General features: G+C 37.7%; 2 protein-coding genes across 2 annotated transcripts; one reads left to right on the forward strand and one right to left on the reverse strand.

The window, feature by feature from the left end:
* Positions 1-129: 129 nt before the first annotated feature.
* LOC143460865 (uncharacterized) lies at positions 130-3,983 on the reverse strand. The gene is made up of 7 exons (XM_076958524.1): positions 3,782-3,983; positions 3,030-3,199; positions 1,645-1,747; positions 1,111-1,169; positions 826-953; positions 505-607; positions 130-394 (listed from the first exon to the last, which is right to left on the reverse strand). Exons 1-7 carry the CDS (start codon positions 3,885-3,887, stop codon positions 311-313), a joined length of 753 nt encoding a protein of 250 aa, XP_076814639.1. The 5' UTR covers positions 3,888-3,983; the 3' UTR covers positions 130-310.
* Positions 3,984-9,602: 5,619 nt separating this feature from the next.
* LOC143459722 (protein NLRC5-like) lies at positions 9,603-19,756 on the forward strand. Its single transcript, XM_076956971.1, has 7 exons — positions 9,603-10,139; positions 10,663-10,786; positions 10,911-10,973; positions 13,276-14,586; positions 15,739-15,873; positions 17,396-17,655; positions 19,019-19,756. Exons 2-7 carry the CDS (start codon positions 10,714-10,716, stop codon positions 19,262-19,264), a joined length of 2,088 nt encoding a protein of 695 aa, XP_076813086.1. The 5' UTR covers positions 9,603-10,139; positions 10,663-10,713; the 3' UTR covers positions 19,265-19,756.
* Positions 19,757-21,080: the final 1,324 nt, after the last annotated feature.

The following is a 21,080-nucleotide window of genomic DNA, read 5'->3' on the forward strand; positions in this document are numbered from 1 at the left end:
TATTTTCAATTGGATCAATGATGTTTAAATTTAACCAATTACAGGATGAGCTACTTGTCTATTCATGTATGAAAGGTTAAATCGACGACTTTTGATTTGTGAAGTTCACCTGTTAAAGAACCACAAAAATTCAAGAAAAATTTTATTCATTTATTCCGACATGCGTCCAGCGTACAAACCACTACTGAGGGTGAGTTTCATTCATTGTAACGGTGGCAAAGTAAGGAAGTGGTTAAAAGTGGAAAAAGCCATCAATCTGCAATCTTGACAAAGAAAAAGTGAAAGGAAGATAAACTTGAGACAAGAACTCTTAACCCGACTCCGCAGATTCTTCCATCAGCAGTCGCAGAGATTCGTGAATTTTCCTGTTCATCTGCGAGCTGATGTTTCGATCCTGGAAATAGCGAAAGTTTCATAAGCGTAATGTATGTAATAATAACACGTATGTATTGTTCATAACGATCATACCATGCGAGGAGTGAAAACACGGTAAAATCAACTAACCACTTGTAAGGGACTTCCCCTCTCTGAAAACATCTGAAATTGAAAGGCGGCGATCGTGTCGTTGACCTTCATTCGTCTCGGCTTGTCGCTCAGTTGAAGTGATCTGGTAGAAGTAACGCTCATTAAAGCTACAATGAGGTATGAATATGACGTGTAACATTGCATTTATTGCAAACCACCTTCCACACTGACAATCGATTCGGATTGAGAACACCAATCACAAGATTCGAATGCGTGTACAAATTTGGTATGAAGATGTTAAACATACCAAGCGCTTGAAAGTCTGGTCTCACATAAGTTAACATATTTTCATCAAGTCACCTTAAGTCCCGGCTTCGAGTTAGCATCGGAGTGCCTTCGAATGACTTGAAATTGGCCGGTGTGTTTGAAACAGCCGGTGTTTTTAACGAAGAACTCGCCTTTCTTCGAGACGTTCTCGTAGAAGGGGGCTGCAATTTTAAACGAAGTCATTCAATAAAGTTCTGGCAACTTATCTTATCAAATTAAACAATAAAACATTGTTAAAATTCCATGCATTGTAACAATAAGCAGTAACTGTTATCAAATAAATATTGGGTTGATGAAAGAACTAAAAAGATGAATCACTTTTTTCTTTGTCGTTTTCTTCCCTTGTTTCTTGGTCTTATGTTTTCTTGATATTTCATCTGACACAAAACGTCGAAAATATATGAATGGCAAAATCTCAATTTGAACCTTAATATATTCACAACAACCAGCCAAATCCATTACACTCATGATCTAAGCGAATCAACCCGATAAAGTAAAACAACATTGCCAGGAATATTACTAATTTGGCAATTTTTTTTTAGACATTTATTACAATTTTTCAGCCGCAGCATTGGTAGGTGCACTATATCATTCAGTGCCTCTCATTCACCAAACTAAGCCATGTGCTAATCAACAATGCTGTTGTAAACAGAGCAAATTATTTGGAGATCACATTACATTGTAACAAACTAAAAGCCAAGCATTGGAAGTCCCTGCTGAGAGGTTAATTTGTTACTGACATGAAAAGTCAAAAGAATATAAGAGTTCGTAAACGAGGCAACTCATTGCAACACTTGAACTCAAATTTGCATATTCCCAAATAATTTTTAACTAAAACAAAACAAAACATACCGTCCATGATAGCCCCACTGGGTTGAGGCATAGCACCTGATGTCGCTTGTTGGTTTGAGATATCGCTGAGCGCACATTCTGTTGCTGAACTCTCATCAACTTCCTGTGGCAAGTAAATACGATACGAGGTGAAATAAATATCAGGGACTTTGCGAATATTGAAAGTTTGGTTAAAATTTCAGTGTAAGTTTGTCAACTAAAAGATGAAAGGACCTTAAACATCCTTTTATTTATACCAGTGGTCCCTAAAGTGGGTCTCGTTTGCGACCATGAAAAGGGGCTGGCCACAGAATGTACGATCGGGCACCAGCGCCCTGTTTGCAACCATGAAAGGGGCGCTGGCCACAAACTGGGTGATTGTGGGGCCGCTGGGAGTAAACCGGGGCAGTTACAAGAACGGGATGATGAAGCAACTTTTAGCCATTTTTTTGTTTCAAAAAAAAATACGAAATAGAAAAATGATGACTGTAGGAGGTATGTGACAGATAATGTGGTAATTCTTGTTGGCAACATTGCTTCACAGAGTAAATCATTTTTAAATAGCGAATATTCAGTCAGACTGGTGTGGATAACGTAACAAAAGCTTTGTTTGACTTGAAGAATAGTAAGTGGTGTAATAATGCCTGCTACCTAGTTTTAATTTGATGGCAAGAGTTAGAAACATTTACATGCCTATCAATAGAGTTAAGAGAAAAGTCTTGCCATGTTAAGAATATTTTAAAATTGACCAATCGTACATCGAGCAACTGTAAAAAGTTAAACAAATTTCAGACAAGTTTTATTGCTGATTTTGCAATCGTGCACATGCTTTTTTCTCACTTCTGAAATGAATAATAAACTTGTTTTAACTTTTTTGTTGAATGGGTATTTGATAGTCGATAAGTTTACCAGGAGAGTTTGGAAAACTGATTTTATATCATAATGCTTCAACGATCTTCGTATAATTTCTTGAAAATATGTCAAAAGTTTGGTTGAAATAACAGTGCTAGTGGAAGTTTGTGAAAGTAGTGGAGCTCAGAGATGAAAGGATCATAAAAATCCTTATTTGATGTTTCAAATTTGAATTAACACAATCTTGGAAAATTTATTATCAGTTATTATACATGCATGAAAAAAGGAGTGAGAACACTTTGTTATGTCATAACAACTAGCATTATCGTTTGATTTTAAAGCAACAAATGCTGCTTAACTGTTCATGCCATGTGGCCAATAACAATAATATTTAAAAAAAAGAATATCCCGATATCTTAAACATTAAGTTTGATTTTTAGATCTATCATGAGTAGAACCTATCAAGTTGCTTGGAGTTATAAAACATTTCGAGCAAATCCAAGTTGATAAGCTTCCACTACACAACGACAAAAATCATAAGTCACAGCGTTCACCATTCCTGAGTCCTGAGGCTGAGCTTGCTTCATGTAAAGGTCGATATATTCCTGTACGGTCATCTCCGCTATCTCTTTTGGCATACTTTTTGAAACATTGTGCATCTCTTGCTTCAAAGACTCCACAATTGATACGATTGCGTCTTCGAGACTACTGATATGAAATTCAGCTGAAGAAAAAAAAGTCATAGTCAACTCAACCGAGCCATCAAATTACAAACATTTTATTGTGTTTGAAACAACTTTTCCAAATTGATTGGGAGAAGAACAGTATTTGAAAAACATAACTAATTTAAGTAATTCACAATTATGGTAAGTGGCCCTGCGATTATCAAAATGTAACTCACATGAGAGGACATATTAAAGCAGAATTGCAAACATGCACACATACAAAGTTTGCCCAAAAGTTTCAAAATGTACATACACATTCTGATTCATATATAAGTGGCAGTATTTTGTCAAAATGCAGCTAAATACCAGCGTAGCATATTCCATAGCAGAAAGCGTAACAACTGCACCCAAATGCCAATTTTAAAGGTGTCCACAGGTTTTGCATTTAGTTTATTTCAATGGAGGCCTTCTTTGCGGATTTTAGAATTGTACCCAATACACCCTTAATTTTGGACGTGGTGTAGCCCAGAAATGTCGTTGAAAGGTGTCATACCTACCCGTTCGAGTGTGTTGTAACGGCATTATTATTAAAGCGAGATGTCATAACAGCAATCACCTTAATTTTTAATGAGATACTTTACCTTCAATGTTAAAGTTTTTCACAATCTGCTCTGCCTCCAATTTGATCGTATCGATGTCACTCGGCTCATGTTGAGTGGCCTTCGGCTGTCTTCTTTTCCGAGTCATGACAAACTCTTGATACACAAAGGAAAAAGTGATGTCACATAACACAGTAGTAGCAATATTTAAGTACAGCCCTACCTCTGCAAGCAAAAATAATAAACAAATAAGCCTGTTTTTGTGGATACTCCCCCACAATTATTTTCTCTTGGAGTGCGGTTTTCTAAAGTTTTGGATTTTCTCAGGGATCACAATTCTCAAAATGCAGAAGGCAGGAAACAGGGGGCATAACTGGCATCAAGAACAACATACTAAAACAGGTTATAGGCATGCAATTAAAATGTGATCGATTAGTAGCTCCTTGGTCTACTTCTAAGCATACAATACCGTGTAAAAGGCTTTCGAACATATATATAGGAATATACCGGTGTATGCTAATAAGTTATCAGTGATAACGCAACACTAACAGCAACAAACGACAAAAAGCGAGACAAAATACCAATATCTATGTTTTACATCATGATGCCAGTATTAAAACTGAAGTATTTTCAGCCTCAATTAGCCTAATTCCTATTTAAATAAATGGAGCCGATTCAAAAGTCGTTGGCTTCACCTTGCTAATTCATGCCATTGTCACTGTCAAGTTATAACTGTCTAAAGTTGAAACTAGGCTAGACTAAATGAATTTTGGGTCTAGTGCAGAAGTGTATAACCAGATAACATCACAATTTGAGTAGCTGGAGTCAATTAAGCATACGCATCCCATGGTTCGTCATCCCCGGCATATTATACAAACTTCTATACAAGCTGGCACTGCGCATCTCTGTAAAGAAGGCAAATTGCAGTGTTTGAATAGCAAGTTAGCCTAGAGCTGTATTTCTTAACCTGAGGTAATTTTACACCTGGGGGCTAAAGTATAACCGTTTCTCTCACAGCCAAAGCTTATACCATCTTAACTCGATTGCAAGGCGCATGAATGGTGCTGAAATAGGCACACGCGTAACGTATACGCACACACACATAGTCTTTCGACTTAAGTCACCATAATTGATAAGTAAGAGATGAGAGAGGGACAAAAGGAAGTTTTGCCGATAAAGCAGCCAGATTAAATATTGTATGGCATAAGAAAAATTAACGTATGATGCCTTTGATTGCCCAGGATGCTAGACAAGTACAAGTTTAAAGTATGTCATAGTTGTTCATTTGCAGCTTGCAGTATTACTCTTCTTTCTGAATTCCTCAGTGTAATCTGTGCCTGAAAACTTTTTCTAACAGTACCATGAAACCCACTCCACTAAAACAATACTTAGCAAATGCTCATCCAAGCATGACAAATAAAGACCGGTCCTTTTTTGAGTTAAAACTGTCCTGTCTAAAATGACAAAAGCTGGACATAACCGGAACTTTTTGGCCACCAAACAAAGCTGCTGTACATGCATCATTTGCCATTGCTCTGTATGTCGTAAAAGCTAAAAAAGCAAATACAATTTGGGGAAACTTTCTTAAGCCTTGCAAATTGAACATATTGGACAAAGTGAAGTTGATGCTTGGAGAGAAAGCATCTCAAACGATGAAATAAATTTCATTGTGCAATGACACAATAAAATCTGTATTGAGTTGAAGTGACCTTGTTGGGTTGTGCACTGTGGGTGCTCCAGCCATGCTTGGTGCAAAATCTGGATTGGTATGCCTTGTAAAGCAGAAAAATCCAGCAATTCTAGGAACACATTCCATGATTCATAATGCAGTGCTTGTTTCCAAAACCATTCCAAAGAGACTTCACGAGCAATTGTCTGTCGTAAAATTAGCTGTAGATTACGTGAAAAGCTCAGCCCTCAACACTCAACTCTTTAGCAAGCTCTGTAAAGACTTGGATGCCTATCACACTGCACTTATATACCATGGGAAAGTTCATTATTCCTGAAGCATTTCAAGAAGAATTTATAGAATTAACAAACGATTCTTTTGCAAAAGATGAGTTTTGTACTTGCAATCTAGAGGAGTTTTGGGCAGAGTTTTGCAGCGGTGTTATCCACAACTAGGTATCAATGCTCAGAATATTCTTGTTCCTTTTTCTTCAACTTATTTAAGCGAGTGCAGCTTCTCCGCGTTACTTACTAGGCAAGGCTTATCAAATTTAAAGCACGAAACCGAATTGATGAGGAATCTGACATAGGACTATGTTGCGCATTATCTAGGCCTAGCCTATACTAATTCACCAGACATTGAAGAGCTTGTTGCCAAAAAAACAAGGGCAACCGTCACATTAAACACAACATGTTTTTTGCTGTTTATAGAAAGTTAATTTGAGCAGTTTTCTGCTCAATTATCATTGAATGTCTTGCGGGTAAATTTGACCTAAATCTGGCCTAAATTTAGGGGTAAATCTGGTAATGTTTTTTGGTAAAAGAGTAAAATATAGAAAAAAAGTTTAACAACTAGGCTAGCCTACTGGCCTAGAGCCTATTGTAGACTTCATAAACAAACAAACAATAGAAGCTCTATTGAACGCCGTCACGCAAAATTTCCAACAAAAACTGCCAAACTTTCCAGTCGGAGCATCAACAAGCCTCAACAACCAACAAATCAACTCAACGATCAGTCAACCAACGGGAAACTCTCAAAAAGTTGTTTTTGTTTTCTCCCGCCAATTTGACAAATTTTCGTGGTGGATTTCTATGTAAGTTATGACAAAAAGGAGAACTAGCAAGGCAACCGGCAAACCAAACCTAAAAGCAATTAGTGCCATAAACAGATGAAAAAAAATGGAAAACTCATTACTTAATTATGATGCAGGCGGCGGGCATTAATACGTAACAACAAAAAACAATGGACATGACCCACGTATCAGGGACAAATTATAAATAGCGTATTAATAAAGTGGTTTTACACAGTATCTGCAATCCATTCAAGTATGCAAAACGTATTCGCATATTTACATACGTGAACGTACAATTTCATCCGCTTCTTGCCCACAAAAACGCATTAAGTGTTTTATCTGCTTTTGCCCATACATAGTACACGCAGCAATTTGTGTGAAAGGTTAAGGTGTTGTTGCTGACACTACGGCATTTATTTTTGAACCTTCATCTAGTTGTTGTTAGATTACGGTAGAACCTAGTCAATATAGCCTGGTAGTTGATCCAAACTTGACTCCGACAATCGCAATATCAGAATGAATTGAGCAGCCTGCTATCATACCTAATTGAAATCAATTCAACTCAAGTAGGCCATGTGAACAAGCATGCTGTCTTTACATATTGACGTCATAATGGCTGCTACATCGGTCAAAATAGGAGGTTACCTTTGCGATACAAGTTTGGAAATATTGTAAATGTTCAGCCCCCACATATTGTCAAAAATTATTTTTCCAGAAGTTAGGGGTAACTATATATTCTTAAATTTAAGGCCAACTTGTTTATGGGTAGCGTACTTGAGAAATTTAGAAAAATTTTCGATGCAAAATTTTCAAACCTAAGTCAACTATTATTGTCAAAAATCGAACCCATGTCCACAGTTCGTCTTCGTGCTGTTAAACGAAAGCGGGTGTGTTCATTTTGCGTAAACTAAGCCATAAACCAGTTTAAGACGAAGTAACCAAAGTTTTGTTGTCCCGGATATTTTATAAAGTAGCCTATAATAAAGAAAAGTGCTTAAATTTTCGGAGATAACGAATTAAACGACCAGAGTTAGCAAAATCAAATTAAGGTTGTCATTAATACAGTTGAAACGGTGAAAATACTTTAAATCTTTCATATTTGAGTGAAATAGCCTACTGCAGTGGTTCACACAACAGTGCTCTGCGGCGTACTAGGGCAGGAACTTGCCAGCGGCGCCGCAAAGCTTTTGTGCATCTTCTACAAGGGAACGCAAATAAGTGGAGAGCGCTGTGTTTTCCCAATTGCAACGCTTTTAGGTCAGAGTCGACGAGAAGTCTCGAAAATACAATAAACGAAGAAGGATGAGATGCAAAAACGTCTATGGCCCTCAAAAAACTTGGTGCCGTGATGGGTGGCCATGGCCCCACCTCTAAATACGCAAATGCCGAGGAATTACGTAGTAGGTATTAAGCTTCAGTATAGAATCATAATTCTAATAACAAACCAGCTTTTTGCTAACTTATATCAGATTACTATGATTGCCGTTTTATAAAGCCATCTCAGGATCGGGTCGTTTTGAAGTTATTAAACGGGAAGAGAGTTTTCGTTGTTCCTGTATACGACTGCACACAATACCCACAGACAACAGGAAAGTTTATTCTTATAATTAGCAACATTTATTGACATACGGTGCTGTATGTTACTGCACAAAATTGAACAACTTGTACATAGCTGAGTTTGTGACGCAAGAGGTGGGCAACTCTATAAAGCCCTGCGCGGACACTTTATTTTGCCCGCAACCCGCACCGCAAAGATCTTACCCGCAACCGCAACCGCAACTGCACCTATACTGGTTCAGTTGGGGGCGTCCTTGAGGCGCAGAAAGCCCTCTTCTGGCGACCCTGCCATCCTAGGACTTGTAATTTGCATGCTGGTCTTCGGCCTCGAGGTGGGGTTAAGGAGTCGTTTATCATTGTGTTGATCATATCTGTTGAAAGTGAAAGTGAAATGTGTTTGAAGGGCCTGTGCCCTGTAGTACCATTTTGAGCAGTTTTGAAACCGCAACAGGACGATAGTGACGTAAAAGTATAAATGGTTCCGGTCCAGTGCGCATGTGACCTCATTTTGTGATGGTTTGTTGTTGTTATGGCGTTTGCTGAGTGCAGGTCCAGGCTAAAGTTGACATTTTGTGTTGGTTCAAAATTAAGGCTTTTTGGCTGCTTTTTTGGAAAATGTAAGGAAAAAAGTTAAAGAATTTGGTGTGAGAATTCCAGATACGAGAATTTGCTCAAAATACTGCATTAATTCCTTTTATCCTACATGTTGGCGGATACAAAAACTCAGCTAGGTGACCGGGCTTGTTTAGTGGCAAATTCAAATTGAAAAATGTTACTTTGCATTGTTTAAGATAGGCCTACAGCCCCTTAAAGAAATTGAAACAAGGCTAAACACAATCAGATAAAAGTGAAGTTAAATTAAGTTTTATGAAGAATAAAACAAAGAAATTCACTCCAACCTCGTGGGCAAATGAATCCACTGTATAGTAGGGGATTCCATGCAACAATACTGCGCTACTGCTCACCATACACGGCCACAGGGGATCACGACATATGGCCGTGAACAAACTGACCGGCGACAACTGGTAGTGGACAACTGACCGGCAACAAATTGGCCGGCGATCAAATTAACCGTGACGTAAACTGGCCGGCGATGAAATTAACCGTCGATAAATTGGCCGGCGATCAAATTAACCGGCGACAAATTGGCCGTCAAAAGGTCAAAATTCTAATTCACTATCTAGTCGCTATCTAGTCACTATCCAGTATGTGTATTGCAGTCAAGGTTGCCACTCGTAGAGTTTTTTGGCCCCTTGTAGGGTAAAAACAAAGGAAATAGTTACAAACAAATATTTACATATCATATACTACCATCAACTTAAACACAATAATTCAGCACTTGCACGGTCAATTTACCTCCCGGTCAATTTTCATTCCGGTAAGTCTGTTCCCGGTTAGTTTGTTCGCGGTCAATTTACATCACAGTCAGTTTGATCGCGGTCAATTTACGTCACGTTCAGTTGTCCCCGGTGAGTTTGTTCGCGGTCATTTTCCCGCGGCCATATGTCGTGGAACCACGGCCACAGACAATTGCGCATAATATCAACTCTCAGCCGCCTCATTTGTAACTTTTATTTCTCAACAAATGGAATTTAACTTATATCGACTGAGCAGTCGCTTGTTTAGAAAGTTTTTAAAATGAGTTTTTTCTGAATGTTTCAAATATTTCAGACGCTTCTGTTTCAAAACCAAAACTTGTATCATTAAAAACTTAAAAATATAAAGCAGCTTGAACTATTACTGCTTCATCCAACAGGAAATAGACTAATAGCTAGTTTCTGCTGACAAGCATGTTACATCACCATGTTTGGAAAAAGGAAGTGTTGTGGGTAGACCCTGTCTGATTTGGTATAGGCTGAGTCAGTACTTCCTTGAAGTTAGTTATGTTTAAAAGCAATTGGTTAGTTATTTCAAAAGACAATTAGTACTACTTACTAATTCAATATTTATAACTGGCACAAAAGATCTATTGACTAGAAGGTTATGGTTTATGTTTGATGTGGTTGTAACTTGTTGCCTCAGCAGCAGGGTTGTAAAAAATTACACTTTAAAATTTTATTGGAAACTGGTTGATTTTAACGTTTAAGTGCTATTATTGCATTGAAAAAACGGGAGCACGACATATGGCCGCGGGAAAGTGGCCGCGAACAAACTCACCGGGGTCAACTGAACGTGACGTAAATTGACCGCAGACAAACTGACTGTGACATAAACTGGCCGGCGATCAAATTAACCGTCGATAAATTGGCCGGCGATCAAATTAACCGGCGACAAATTGGCCGTCAAAAGGTCAAAATTTTAAACTCGGTAGTATATGATATGTAAAGTAAATATTTGTTTGTAACTATTTCCTTTGTTTTTAACAAAATTGTTTTTTATTTCAATACACATTGAAACGTTTATTGAAATAAACAGAAGTGACTAGATAGTGAATTAGAATTTTGACCTTTTGACGGCCAATTTGTCGTCGGTTAATTTGATCGCCGGCCAATTTATCGACGGTTAATTTGATCGCCGGCCAGTTTATGTCACAGTCAGTTTGTCTGCGGTCAATTTACGTCACGTTCAGTTGACCCCGGTGAGTTTGTTCGCGGCCACTTTCCCGCGGCCATATGTCGTGGAACCGAAAAAACATTGGTAAAACTCTGCACATTCTCTAAACTTCTTAAAAGTGTCATGGCAGAGCAAAGCACAAGCTCAAATGTAAATATTACTGATGCTGTTTTGAACCAATCACCAGTTATTAAAGGTAGGTTATATAAAAAGTAGTATAAAGTATATATATAAGTATATACTCTTATATCGGTATATGTTTGGTTGGGTTATATTTTTGCTGGTAACACAACAATAAATGTCAAGTGATCTTTTTCCAGATGCTCAGATCGTCAACATCAACTACACGCAACCACCCAGCACAAGCTCATCTGATGAAGATGGTGAGTAATCACTAATCACTTCTCATTAAATTGAAATTTGACGATCATGAAATAATAATAAATATTTCAAACATCTTATTGTTACGTGCAAATGAAATTACTTGTAAGCTGTGTTTTCATTTAATGTTCGATGTCATGGTTAGGGTTAGTTCGGATATCAATAATTTTTACTATCCGGATAACGGATATATCCGTATATTTGGGATTTATCTAACCGGTTAACCGGATAATAACTGCTAAGTGAGACAATCGACTTCACGAGGTTTGCATGAAAAATGGATTGTAAAATCATTACACAGTTTTATTGTAGATCTACGTACACGCGCAGTACGAGAAAAATCACGCAAATTTAATGTTCACTGCTTCTGCAACGCCCTCCTTATAAAGCACAATGCATCAATTGTGGAATCCTGTAGACGGGACCGGATTTTTGTAACAAGGAGTCCACATGCACTGAATGCTCTTTCTGCTTCCACAGAAGTGGGCTGAATAGTAAGCCCCAAACTGGATTATCACTTTTGAAACGTTTAAATTCCATATCTTAAATTTAGTCACTTCAAATTAGGTTGTAGTCAAAGCTTTTCAACTGACACTTCACAGACTTTACCTTGCCATGAGAATGCAGTCTTCTATTAAAAGAATCATTCATTATGCTTTCTTTGTGACGTGATAGTAAATTTCACTCGTGCATTTTACGAGTACCGTAGTTGAAAGTATAAGACAATAGAAGTGTGAACAAAGGTTTAATTGCGCTCAGCGGGAGTCAGCCTCTACGTAACAAAGAATGTTCAAACTTACTAAAAAGTGTAAAACGCATTAGCAACGACACTCTTTTAGCCGGTTAACCGGCAGAATTATATCCGGATATCAGATAGGAAAAAAACCTGCGGTTAACCGGTTAACCGTTATCCGGATAATCCAACCCAAGTCATGGTGTGTGGCGACAAGTTGCTCTGCTTGCAATGCAGAAGCAGTTTGCCCATCAGGTGGTAAATATCAAATTGATGTGTGCCTGTCATAGCAAGCATCAGACGGTGATTACTTTGAACGTAGAATGTGAAATCCGATACTGTATGTTTCGTTAGATGTCAGTGTTAGGCTGCATTGTATCTTTTCCTTGCACTGATAACCACCCGGTCTCCATGAATTACCAATCTATGTTAATAAAAAAAATTTTTGATTTGTCATTGTGTTTCCCCATTTACTTCACCAATCCTGGCTGTACAAAAAACTTAATATACTTTTGGAATCTGTAAAATTGTGGGAATGAAAATCTGTACTTTAACAACTGAAAATACTTGTATTCAAATTGTAAGGAAAATACAAAGTACAGTGGTTTTCCCCTATTTCCAAATTCACCAATCAACCTTACTGTATTTATTGCAGTATATTCCACACTGGTGTATAACCTGCACCCATTGTTTAGCTAATAAAATTCTATGTGGTGTATAGTCATCATGCGTTTTTGTGTGTACAATTATCCTCTATTCTTTTTATGTCTCGTTTTTTTAGTCATTATTGCATGAGGGACAATAAATACCTAAAAATATTCCCTAATATCTAATACCTGGTCACTCCCACATGATAAAATTGAAGAAAATAAAACAAGGTGCATCTGCAGCATTTATCTCAAAGTTTTGTCGGTTATCTCAATAGAGCCTGAGTTAACAACTTAGCTTGCTAACAATAAAGCGGTTACCTTAAGAGGAAATGTTAATCATTAATATTGCTTCGGTAGCACCAGAAGCATCTGCCTCTGTTTGCAAAGATACTTAACAGTAGGCTACAACGCAACAGGATACGAGAGGCACCGACAGCAAATCTTGTGCCAAAAGAAAAAAGTTGTTTAGTTTGTGTCGGTATATAACCTGCACCCAACTTTTTATGGACAGGTTTTTTGAAGAAAAAAATGTAATGTGCATGACACTGCAAGTCTTATTTTGGGTTTGTTTGACAAGGCAATATTTTTCGTAATTAATCTACTTTGAAGCTACTACATTTTGCCTGAATGAAACCTAATGCTTGTTATCACCTACAATTTGTTCTTTACCATCATGTTTTCATGCATCATAATTTCCTTTGTGATGTAATAATATTTTCCAAGTGTATCATAATTATTTGCAAGTTTGCTATAAATTTGAGATATAAATTATATCATTGCTGAATATTTTTGAAAATTCTTCCACCAGTATAATTAAGTAATATTTCTATTTCATTTTAAGTCAACTTATTTCAACACTTGCCTCACAGTTTAATCACAAAATGTGTTGTAATTTTAATCAGTCTTGTTTATATTTTGCAGAGTGGAATTCCATGAGAAAATTGATGAAGTTGTGCATCAGTTACCTTGAAAAAGAAGGAAAGTTGCGTCTTCAAGGTGTCAGTGCTAAAGAAGAAATTCCAGTCGTCCACCCAGCAATTCACGAGATCACATACTATGACAGAGATACAGTTCCTGTTGATGAAAAATACGAACCAGAAGACCACAACAAACTGTTCAAAAACAAGATCAAAAGAGAAGTTTGTTTCCAAGACCTGTTGGATCAAAAAGACAGATTCATCAGCATTGTTGCCAGCGCTGGTTCTGGAAAGACCGTCCTCAGCCTGAGGCTGGCAAAAGCTTTTTCCCTGCTTCAGCGACTTTCTATCCACCTGAGGTTGATGGATGCCAATTATGAACAACCATTGACTCTTAGACAGTTATTGCTTGAAAACATGTTTCCAGGACATAGTGAGGAGTTTTACACAGCTTGCTTCTCCTGGATGCAGAAGAACGCCGACAAGATTGTGCTGATCCTGGATGGATTGGATCAAGCGCAATATTCCTTGGAGAAAATTTCACCCAAAATAAATTACAATGCCTGTGTCCCTGTCAAAGACCTGGTTTTTAACTTGTGTAGAAAACAATTCTTCCCCAACAGTCTCCTCATCATCACATCCAGGCCACATGCAATGCTCTACCTCCCTGAACCAGCAAGACCCCAGGTCATTTATGCTCTGGGTGATTTTAGTGTTTTCAACTCACACGAGTTGTTTCTTGCCTTTGCTGATGAATATCTCTGGAGGAAGATAAATACAACTTCAAGTCAAATGCTTTCGATGTGTAGAAATCCCTTGATGCTCCAGATGATCATTTGCAGCAACATCCATCCATCAGAAGACATTGGTGATGCATCTACCCCTACAAGGCTGTTTGCAACAGTGATGGAAAATCTGACGGGAAGTCGCCATTTCCAATATCCAGGAAGCTTGGATGAGTTGAACACACGCTTACAAACTTTAGCATTTCATGCAACCAAGGAAAGAAAAGTTATTCTAACTGCTAAAGAGCTGAGAAATGCAGGCGTGGACCCAACAACCATCCATGACATAGTGGTTCAGCTCCATTGTCATCGACGTCCAATAACCAGTCGTCTCTTGGAAGGCAACACAAAGTTCTTCTTCTGTCATCAAACATTCCAAGAACACCTCACAGCATCCCATGTTGTTAACGGAATGCCACTGGAGGAATTTAAGGATTTTGTAGAAACATCACTGTTTCAAGAACATTGGAGAGTGATCCGAAGATTTGTCTGTGGCCTTTTGTTTGATTTGGAGTCGAAAGCTGTTTTAGGTAATTATTAGCTATGTTTTACCATGATACACAACAAATGAAAGCAGTGATTATGTCGCAGCACTTGTATTTTTGCCATGTTTGCCATGCACTTTGTTGAAAGTGGCCAAGTGCTTCTATTGTTGAAATTTGTTGTGTTTATTTTCCTTTCGACATCCTTTGTGCATTTGTTTGTTATTTTTCTAATTACCTGTCATGCCATGCACACTGCACAGTATGACACCAATGTTCCCTCTAAGCTGCGCGCGTGCGCAAATGCGCACTGCTGACACGGGCTCCGCGCACAGAAAATCTGTGCTGCGCACAAGAAAAAAATCCAACCTGAATTGAAAATAAAATAAACGCATAATAATGGCCACAGTGCGCACGTAAAACGTTTGATGTTGCTCACAGTGGTCCAAGGGACCGCTCAGGGAGTTAGTGTGTTTGCTCAGACTCGTGAAAAATTAGAGGAAACATTGTATGACACTGCCATATGTCCAGCTTAACCGGGAAAGTTTCTTCAAAGACTGTGATGTTTTACTTTTGTTTGGTATTTTTGTTGTGGTGTTTGCTCATTTGCTTCTGATTGTATTTTATTTACATTACAACCATGTTAAGTGTCATTATAGTTGTGATCTGTTTTTTTATTTCTTCTAATTGTATTTTTTTCTGTCTCATCACACATATTTTTTATTTTGTTTTGAGTGATCCGTATTTCACATAGAATAACAAAAACATAAACACATGATAAAGTCAATGCAAGTTATGTTTAGTAAGTTGTGTTTTATTATCACATTTGTGTGGACAGTTTCCTTCCATTTTTGTTATTGTTTAACTCACCATGTCCATGAACTAAAGCAGTGTTTCCAACCGGGCTGCCATGAAAGTGGTCAGGGGCATCGTGAGATTTTGAACAATACATAAGAAATGCGTTGAATCTTTTAATCACGAACAATATTGTTTTGAAAGCTTCGAAGTAGACCATTTTCATATTACCGGTAATCGGTTTTGCAATCTTTTTCTTTCCATACCATGTTGCATGTGGTGCCCATGGTTGTGGCTTTGTTTTATCGCTATATCAGTTTTATTGAAAAATAACAGCAGTATGGCCGCCAATGATAGTTTGGAACGAGTGTGTTTAAGTTGATTGATTTTATGATTTATTTTCAGGAGATCTTCAGATGAAAAAGGACATTTTGAAGAAACATCTCATTCAGCAGCTGGAAATCATTTCAGAAAAGTACATGGAACCGAAACGACATGAAAAAGAAAAGTTTGTGGAACAACATTTTTTGGCTTTTCTAGGTAAATTAAATCAGTTTTAAACGAGTTGAAAAAATGGCGATATTGTGAATAGTGATAATTGTCAGTGTTTTTTTAATGTAATAATCATGGCCAAAAACAACAGATTTGTTTAAAATACAAATTTAAACCTTGTTGAATCATACAGTGACGGTAGCCAGTGTTTGCATTTCTGTATAAAGTGCAGACTTCTTGTTAAGCATTCGTCGAGGATAGAGATGTACCGATGCCGGGGTTTTTCCGATGTTATTGATCCCGATGTATCGGCCCTTCTCAACATCGGCATCGGTCGATGTTTGTGACTTTTCACAAAAGCAACATTTATTGGGATGTGGTATTTTTTTGCGCGCTATGTCATGTAATATAAGAATTTTATGTTTTCTAAACCAAACAGCTAACTTGCCACTTTTGCGGTTGTAAACCCGTATTTATACGCACGCGCACAGCGTTTTGTGAAGATGTTTTTTGAACTGAAAATTAAAATTGTTCAACGATCTCTCCAACAAACGAAGGTTTTATTACGTTGTGAATACTGATGAAAGTTATTGCAACTACACCATTTGATATCAACATCTTTATACGAAAAGAATGACATGAATGCTATGGTTTAGCATTGACGCTTTGAAGTATCTCACTTGGTTGATTTGTCGACCATGTTTCAAAAATATCGCTTTAATATATGCCTCGGCGGAAATGCGGTTAAATTTTTCACCAAACAAAGTGTCTCAGCTGCTCGTGTTGGCAACAAGGCGCTGCATTGTCATTTCGCAAAAGACTTTTCTGGAAAAAGGCGAATGGAAGACTGTGACATGAACAGAACTACCTGACTAAAGCGATAACACTGCGCAGCATAAAGATTTACAACTGTGTTAAATTACCACGTCTTCAAAAGCGAAGCAAGACAGACGAAATAAGAAATAAGACCGGTTGTGATAATTCGTTATTTAACACGTGTGTACAGGGCAGAGATGAAAAGATTCGAGTCAACGTGATATATCGGCATCGGTACATCTCTAGCCGTCTTCATGTCTCCACATGTGTACATAGGCAGCTGATGTCAATACTTTAACACACATTTGGATATAATTTTAACAAATGTGACAGCAAAGATATGTCACGTCATTATTATGTAGAATATGTTTGTGATATCATAATCCGATGTATTGACGTTACTTTTTACGTCCTATTACGTATCTAGTTATCTGGTGACTTCTTCCGTGTTTTAATAGAATTATACTATGCTTCTATAGATATGCAAGTTTATCATCAACCCTTGCGTAAGAATTGAAATTGTGATTTAACAATCATAATTTATAATCTTGATATTTTAGGATTGTTGTGTGTTTAGCCACGTGTGGTTGCAGATTTACGAGACTACACAGCAATGTAGTTTATATTTTTATTTGTTTTATTTCCCGCTGACCACCAAACATATCTGTATCGTCCCACTTTTATTGATATATTATTGTAGCAATTCTACCCACATAATCGCTTTATAACTGTTATGTTTATTTTGGTGATGAAGCACTCAGAGACAAACTATTCGACCTGTACGCCTGCGTTGGAGAAGGAAAAGATTCGTCCATCGCAACCAAAGCAGCAGAGCATTTTCCAACAACACTCTATTTACCGCAGCCGATGAATTCAGACCTGGTCCCTGGGTTTTTGTACGTCATGAAACACGTCACAAAGCAATTGGATCTGCTCAGTCTGGCCGCCTGTTCACTGGATGCGAATTCATTTCACGAGATCGCTTCGATCATAAAAGAGATGAAACCAGAACAAGTAAGATATTATTGACATCAATTACTTATTGTTGTTTGTTTCCATTCCGACTAATTGTTCCCGACCAATCAAAATATTAAATTGCTGACTTGTCCCATGTAAGGTTGGCAAAAAGTCGTAAGTGCGGTGATGTGTATGAGTCACTTATAACTGAGTCAACCTCTGAATTAATTTTGATGTCACCATATATATTCATGCCTTTGCTATTGTTATGTCATTGAGATGTTGGTGAAATGGAAAAAATCATGGGTTGTCATCTATTCTGACGTCATATTTACATCACAATCATTGTTTAACTTTTTTACACATCAAATTGTTATGGTGGTAACTGGTTAGTTACTACAATTGATATTCGTAAAACTGTCGCTTAAAATTGTAAACTTGAAATCTTTTTGTCTCCAAACTCGATTTAAATCACGAATATAACGTTGCTCTGTGCAACTAGTGATTACGTCACTAAAGTTTTCTTACGTCACAAAGAAGCACTAGTATTTAACAATGCGGAGTAAAAAATGAATATAAAAGTATATATAACAACTTACAAAACACAAACTGTCAATCATATCATCACTGAATGAAGATCTAAGCTTTGATACGAACAGTCCAGCAGCACTGAAGCATTCAATCCTTCATCACTGTCTACGCTACAAGCAGGGCTTTGGAGCAGGCGTAAATGTTAAATTGCTCCAGCTCCGGAGCTCATTGATACCACTGCTCCGGCTCCATTACGTCAAAAACTGTGCAGCTATGAACATGTGACTGCTCTGCTGTCGAATTCCCAGCAACTTGGTTAGTTAGAAAAGGTGGCGCCAAAGAGGCAACAATTCTTAAATTTGTGAAGGGTTGCTGTTAAATTATGTGAATTCAGCCAATAGTGGTAGGATAGTAGCATAGCATCTTATGAAATACATCGGAGCCGGAGCTATTTTTCAAACAACTGGCTCCAGCTCCATTTGAATTTCACGTAGAACTCCAGCTCCGTTGAAAATGCATGGCTCCGGGTCCGGGGCTACCATAAACTGCATTTAAGACACAGCAAAAACTGTTCAATACATTTGTCTAAATTAAAGATGCAAGACTATCTGAAGCAAAACGAAGTAAGAGCTGAACCTAACCTACAAACAACTGAGCAAAAAACCATGAACTAGTTAGCAACAGAAACAGCACATACGCAACAAAAAATGAGCATAATGGAAAACGGTTACATTGAAGCCTGACGCAACGCAAGATCTACGACACTAGAACAGTGCACTTTAAAAACGATTTTGACTTTGGAATTGATTTTAATGTTGTTGTGAATTTTGACTTTCTTTTGATAAGTCAGAAAATATCGCCCTAGTCATCACAAATATTTCAACTCTAGATTTTAAAGATGAATATCGATTATAACTTCCTGCAACCATCAAACATCGATGACGTCATCGGGTTGTTGAGAGTTGTGAGAGATCGTCTGATGATGTGGGATTGCTTCATTGATGATGATGGAGGAAGGCGAGATGCTAATCAGGATGAAAGAAAAATAATTCAAACAGCTTTGAACCAAATTGAAACCGGGTTGGAAGTTGTTGTTGATATTGATCCTTTCACCATGCTTCGCTCGCAGAAGTGAATCGGGATGAAGGAGACAAACACCAAGAAGCGCTAAATGATGTGGAAAACACCAGATCGGAGATCCTTGTTCATCCCTACACCAAACTATACTCGCGATAACTATTGTGACGTCACTCTACAACCTTGTATTTATTGTTTGCTTTATGTAAAATTTTTGATTTGGCGACGAGATCGTGCTTATTATGACGTAACAAGCAGATAGAGATAAATTGTTTATATTCATTCTAAGAAATTCAAAATTTTATTAAAACTATGAAATTAATTTTGGTCGTTGTTGATGACGTCACTCATGCATTGAGAAATTCATTTACTCGAGCGCGATTACGAGTGGTCAATGCAGCAATGTCGTGGTCACTTCTACATTTGTTCAAATTGTTTTTAAATTTGCATTTTATGATCGCGATTTCTTATGTAATTGTTGACGCCGTGTTCTGTGCTTTACAACTCCTCTCTATGATTCCACTTAAATTATAAATACAATTTACTTTATTACGTCATAGAAGCGCCAGATGTACAGCATATTTTATTGAGGCGAAAAACACAAAGAATTTACAAATCACTGTTCATTCACAAATAACGCATCAAGTGCGCATGTCAACAAAATACAACGGTGTGTAGCAATGTGAGATACAACACGGTCCTTATACATACAAACGTTTATTCGGGTTCGCGTCGAAGGACTTCGCAAATTTTAACTATTTGGTCGTGGTAGGTCGTGTCCTGATTAAAGGCCCTGGCTCGTTTTGCGTAGAGGGAACGTTCAATCGCAGCAATTACGGTTTTTGTGCTAAAAATCTCCTCTTCAAAAATGATCGCGTTCCTGTGGCGCCAAATTTGTTGTTTAATTACTGTAGCCAGTAAAATCGTCATCAATCAATCATTTTATTTTTCGTCAAAGGCGCGATGTGGACGAAAAATCAAGCCAGTTGTTACTAACTTGCGCCAATGAACAGGAAAACGTGACAAAACCGAGAAGGCTTAAAACGTGCTCAAGAGAGATAACGTTGATATTTGCTGGTAACAACTAGCACGGCCACTAAACCTATAACTAATTAAATCCATAAAACATAAGTTGAAAAAGCGAAATTAAGCAGACGAGCAGGTGATGTGTTCAATCAACTGATGAATGAAAATTGCTTCAGTGTTGTACATCAGTGGATGGGAAAAGAAACCACCGTAAAACAAATGTCGAGCGCTTCACGATCAAGGTTTTCGGGGTGATGCATGTTTATTATTTCTGTTACGTCGTTAAAGGAGATTGCAGTTCCCGTGGAAACGGTACCTACTCTGCATGCGTAGTGCCATACAGCGGCAATATCTTTCACATTTAAATAAAACATGCGAAGGCGCATCGGGGCCGATCAAGCAGAACCGACATGCGGTGTCTGAAAAATGATGAAAGTTGAACGCATTTGACCTAAAGCTTAGTTCGTTCCAAGTCAATCTGTAATTAAACGTTTTTTGTCAGTTGTTTGAAATTGGGTTGTGGACATTTTTCCACGTTTGGTGATTACCTGCCACCGTCCCTTTTATCCTTCAGTAAACGCCAATATGTTGTTTTAATCTTTCAACGTTGACTGGTGCTTATTTCTCAATTTTAGCGCGTGTTGGTAAAATCGCGAGGGCGCTGTCACGTGATGCATGTCATTGTTAACACTGCATGTCCCCACCGCGTTTTTGACGACAAATAAAATGATTGATAGGTTAATTAATTATGTAGAATATGCAATAAATATAATAAACCAGTGTAGTGCCAAATCTGTCTCTCGTTGTGACGTCATAAATATCATCCTGTTGATGGATTTTGAATCAGC

The sequence above is a fragment of the Clavelina lepadiformis genome, chromosome 5 (genome assembly GCF_947623445.1).
Source record: "Clavelina lepadiformis chromosome 5, kaClaLepa1.1, whole genome shotgun sequence".
NCBI lineage: Eukaryota > Metazoa > Chordata > Ascidiacea > Aplousobranchia > Clavelinidae > Clavelina > Clavelina lepadiformis.

Coding starts and splice junctions, on each gene's coding strand:
- LOC143460865 (XM_076958524.1), bottom strand. CDS start 3,887: ATGACTCGGAAAAGAAGACAGCCGAAGGCCACTCAACATGAGCCGAGT. Junction 1,170..1,644: donor CAGTGGGGCTATCATGGACG/GTATGTTTTGTT, acceptor GTTTTGTGTCAG/ATGAAATATCAAGAAAACAT. Junction 954..1,110: donor AGAAAACGACAAAGAAAAAA/GTGATTCATCTT, acceptor TTAAAATTGCAG/CCCCCTTCTACGAGAACGTC.
- LOC143459722 (XM_076956971.1), top strand. CDS start 10,714: ATGGCAGAGCAAAGCACAAGCTCAAATGTAAATATTACTGATGCTGTT. Junction 10,974..13,275: donor AAGCTCATCTGATGAAGATG/GTGAGTAATCAC, acceptor TATATTTTGCAG/AGTGGAATTCCATGAGAAAA. Junction 14,587..15,738: donor GGAGTCGAAAGCTGTTTTAG/GTAATTATTAGC, acceptor ATTTATTTTCAG/GAGATCTTCAGATGAAAAAG.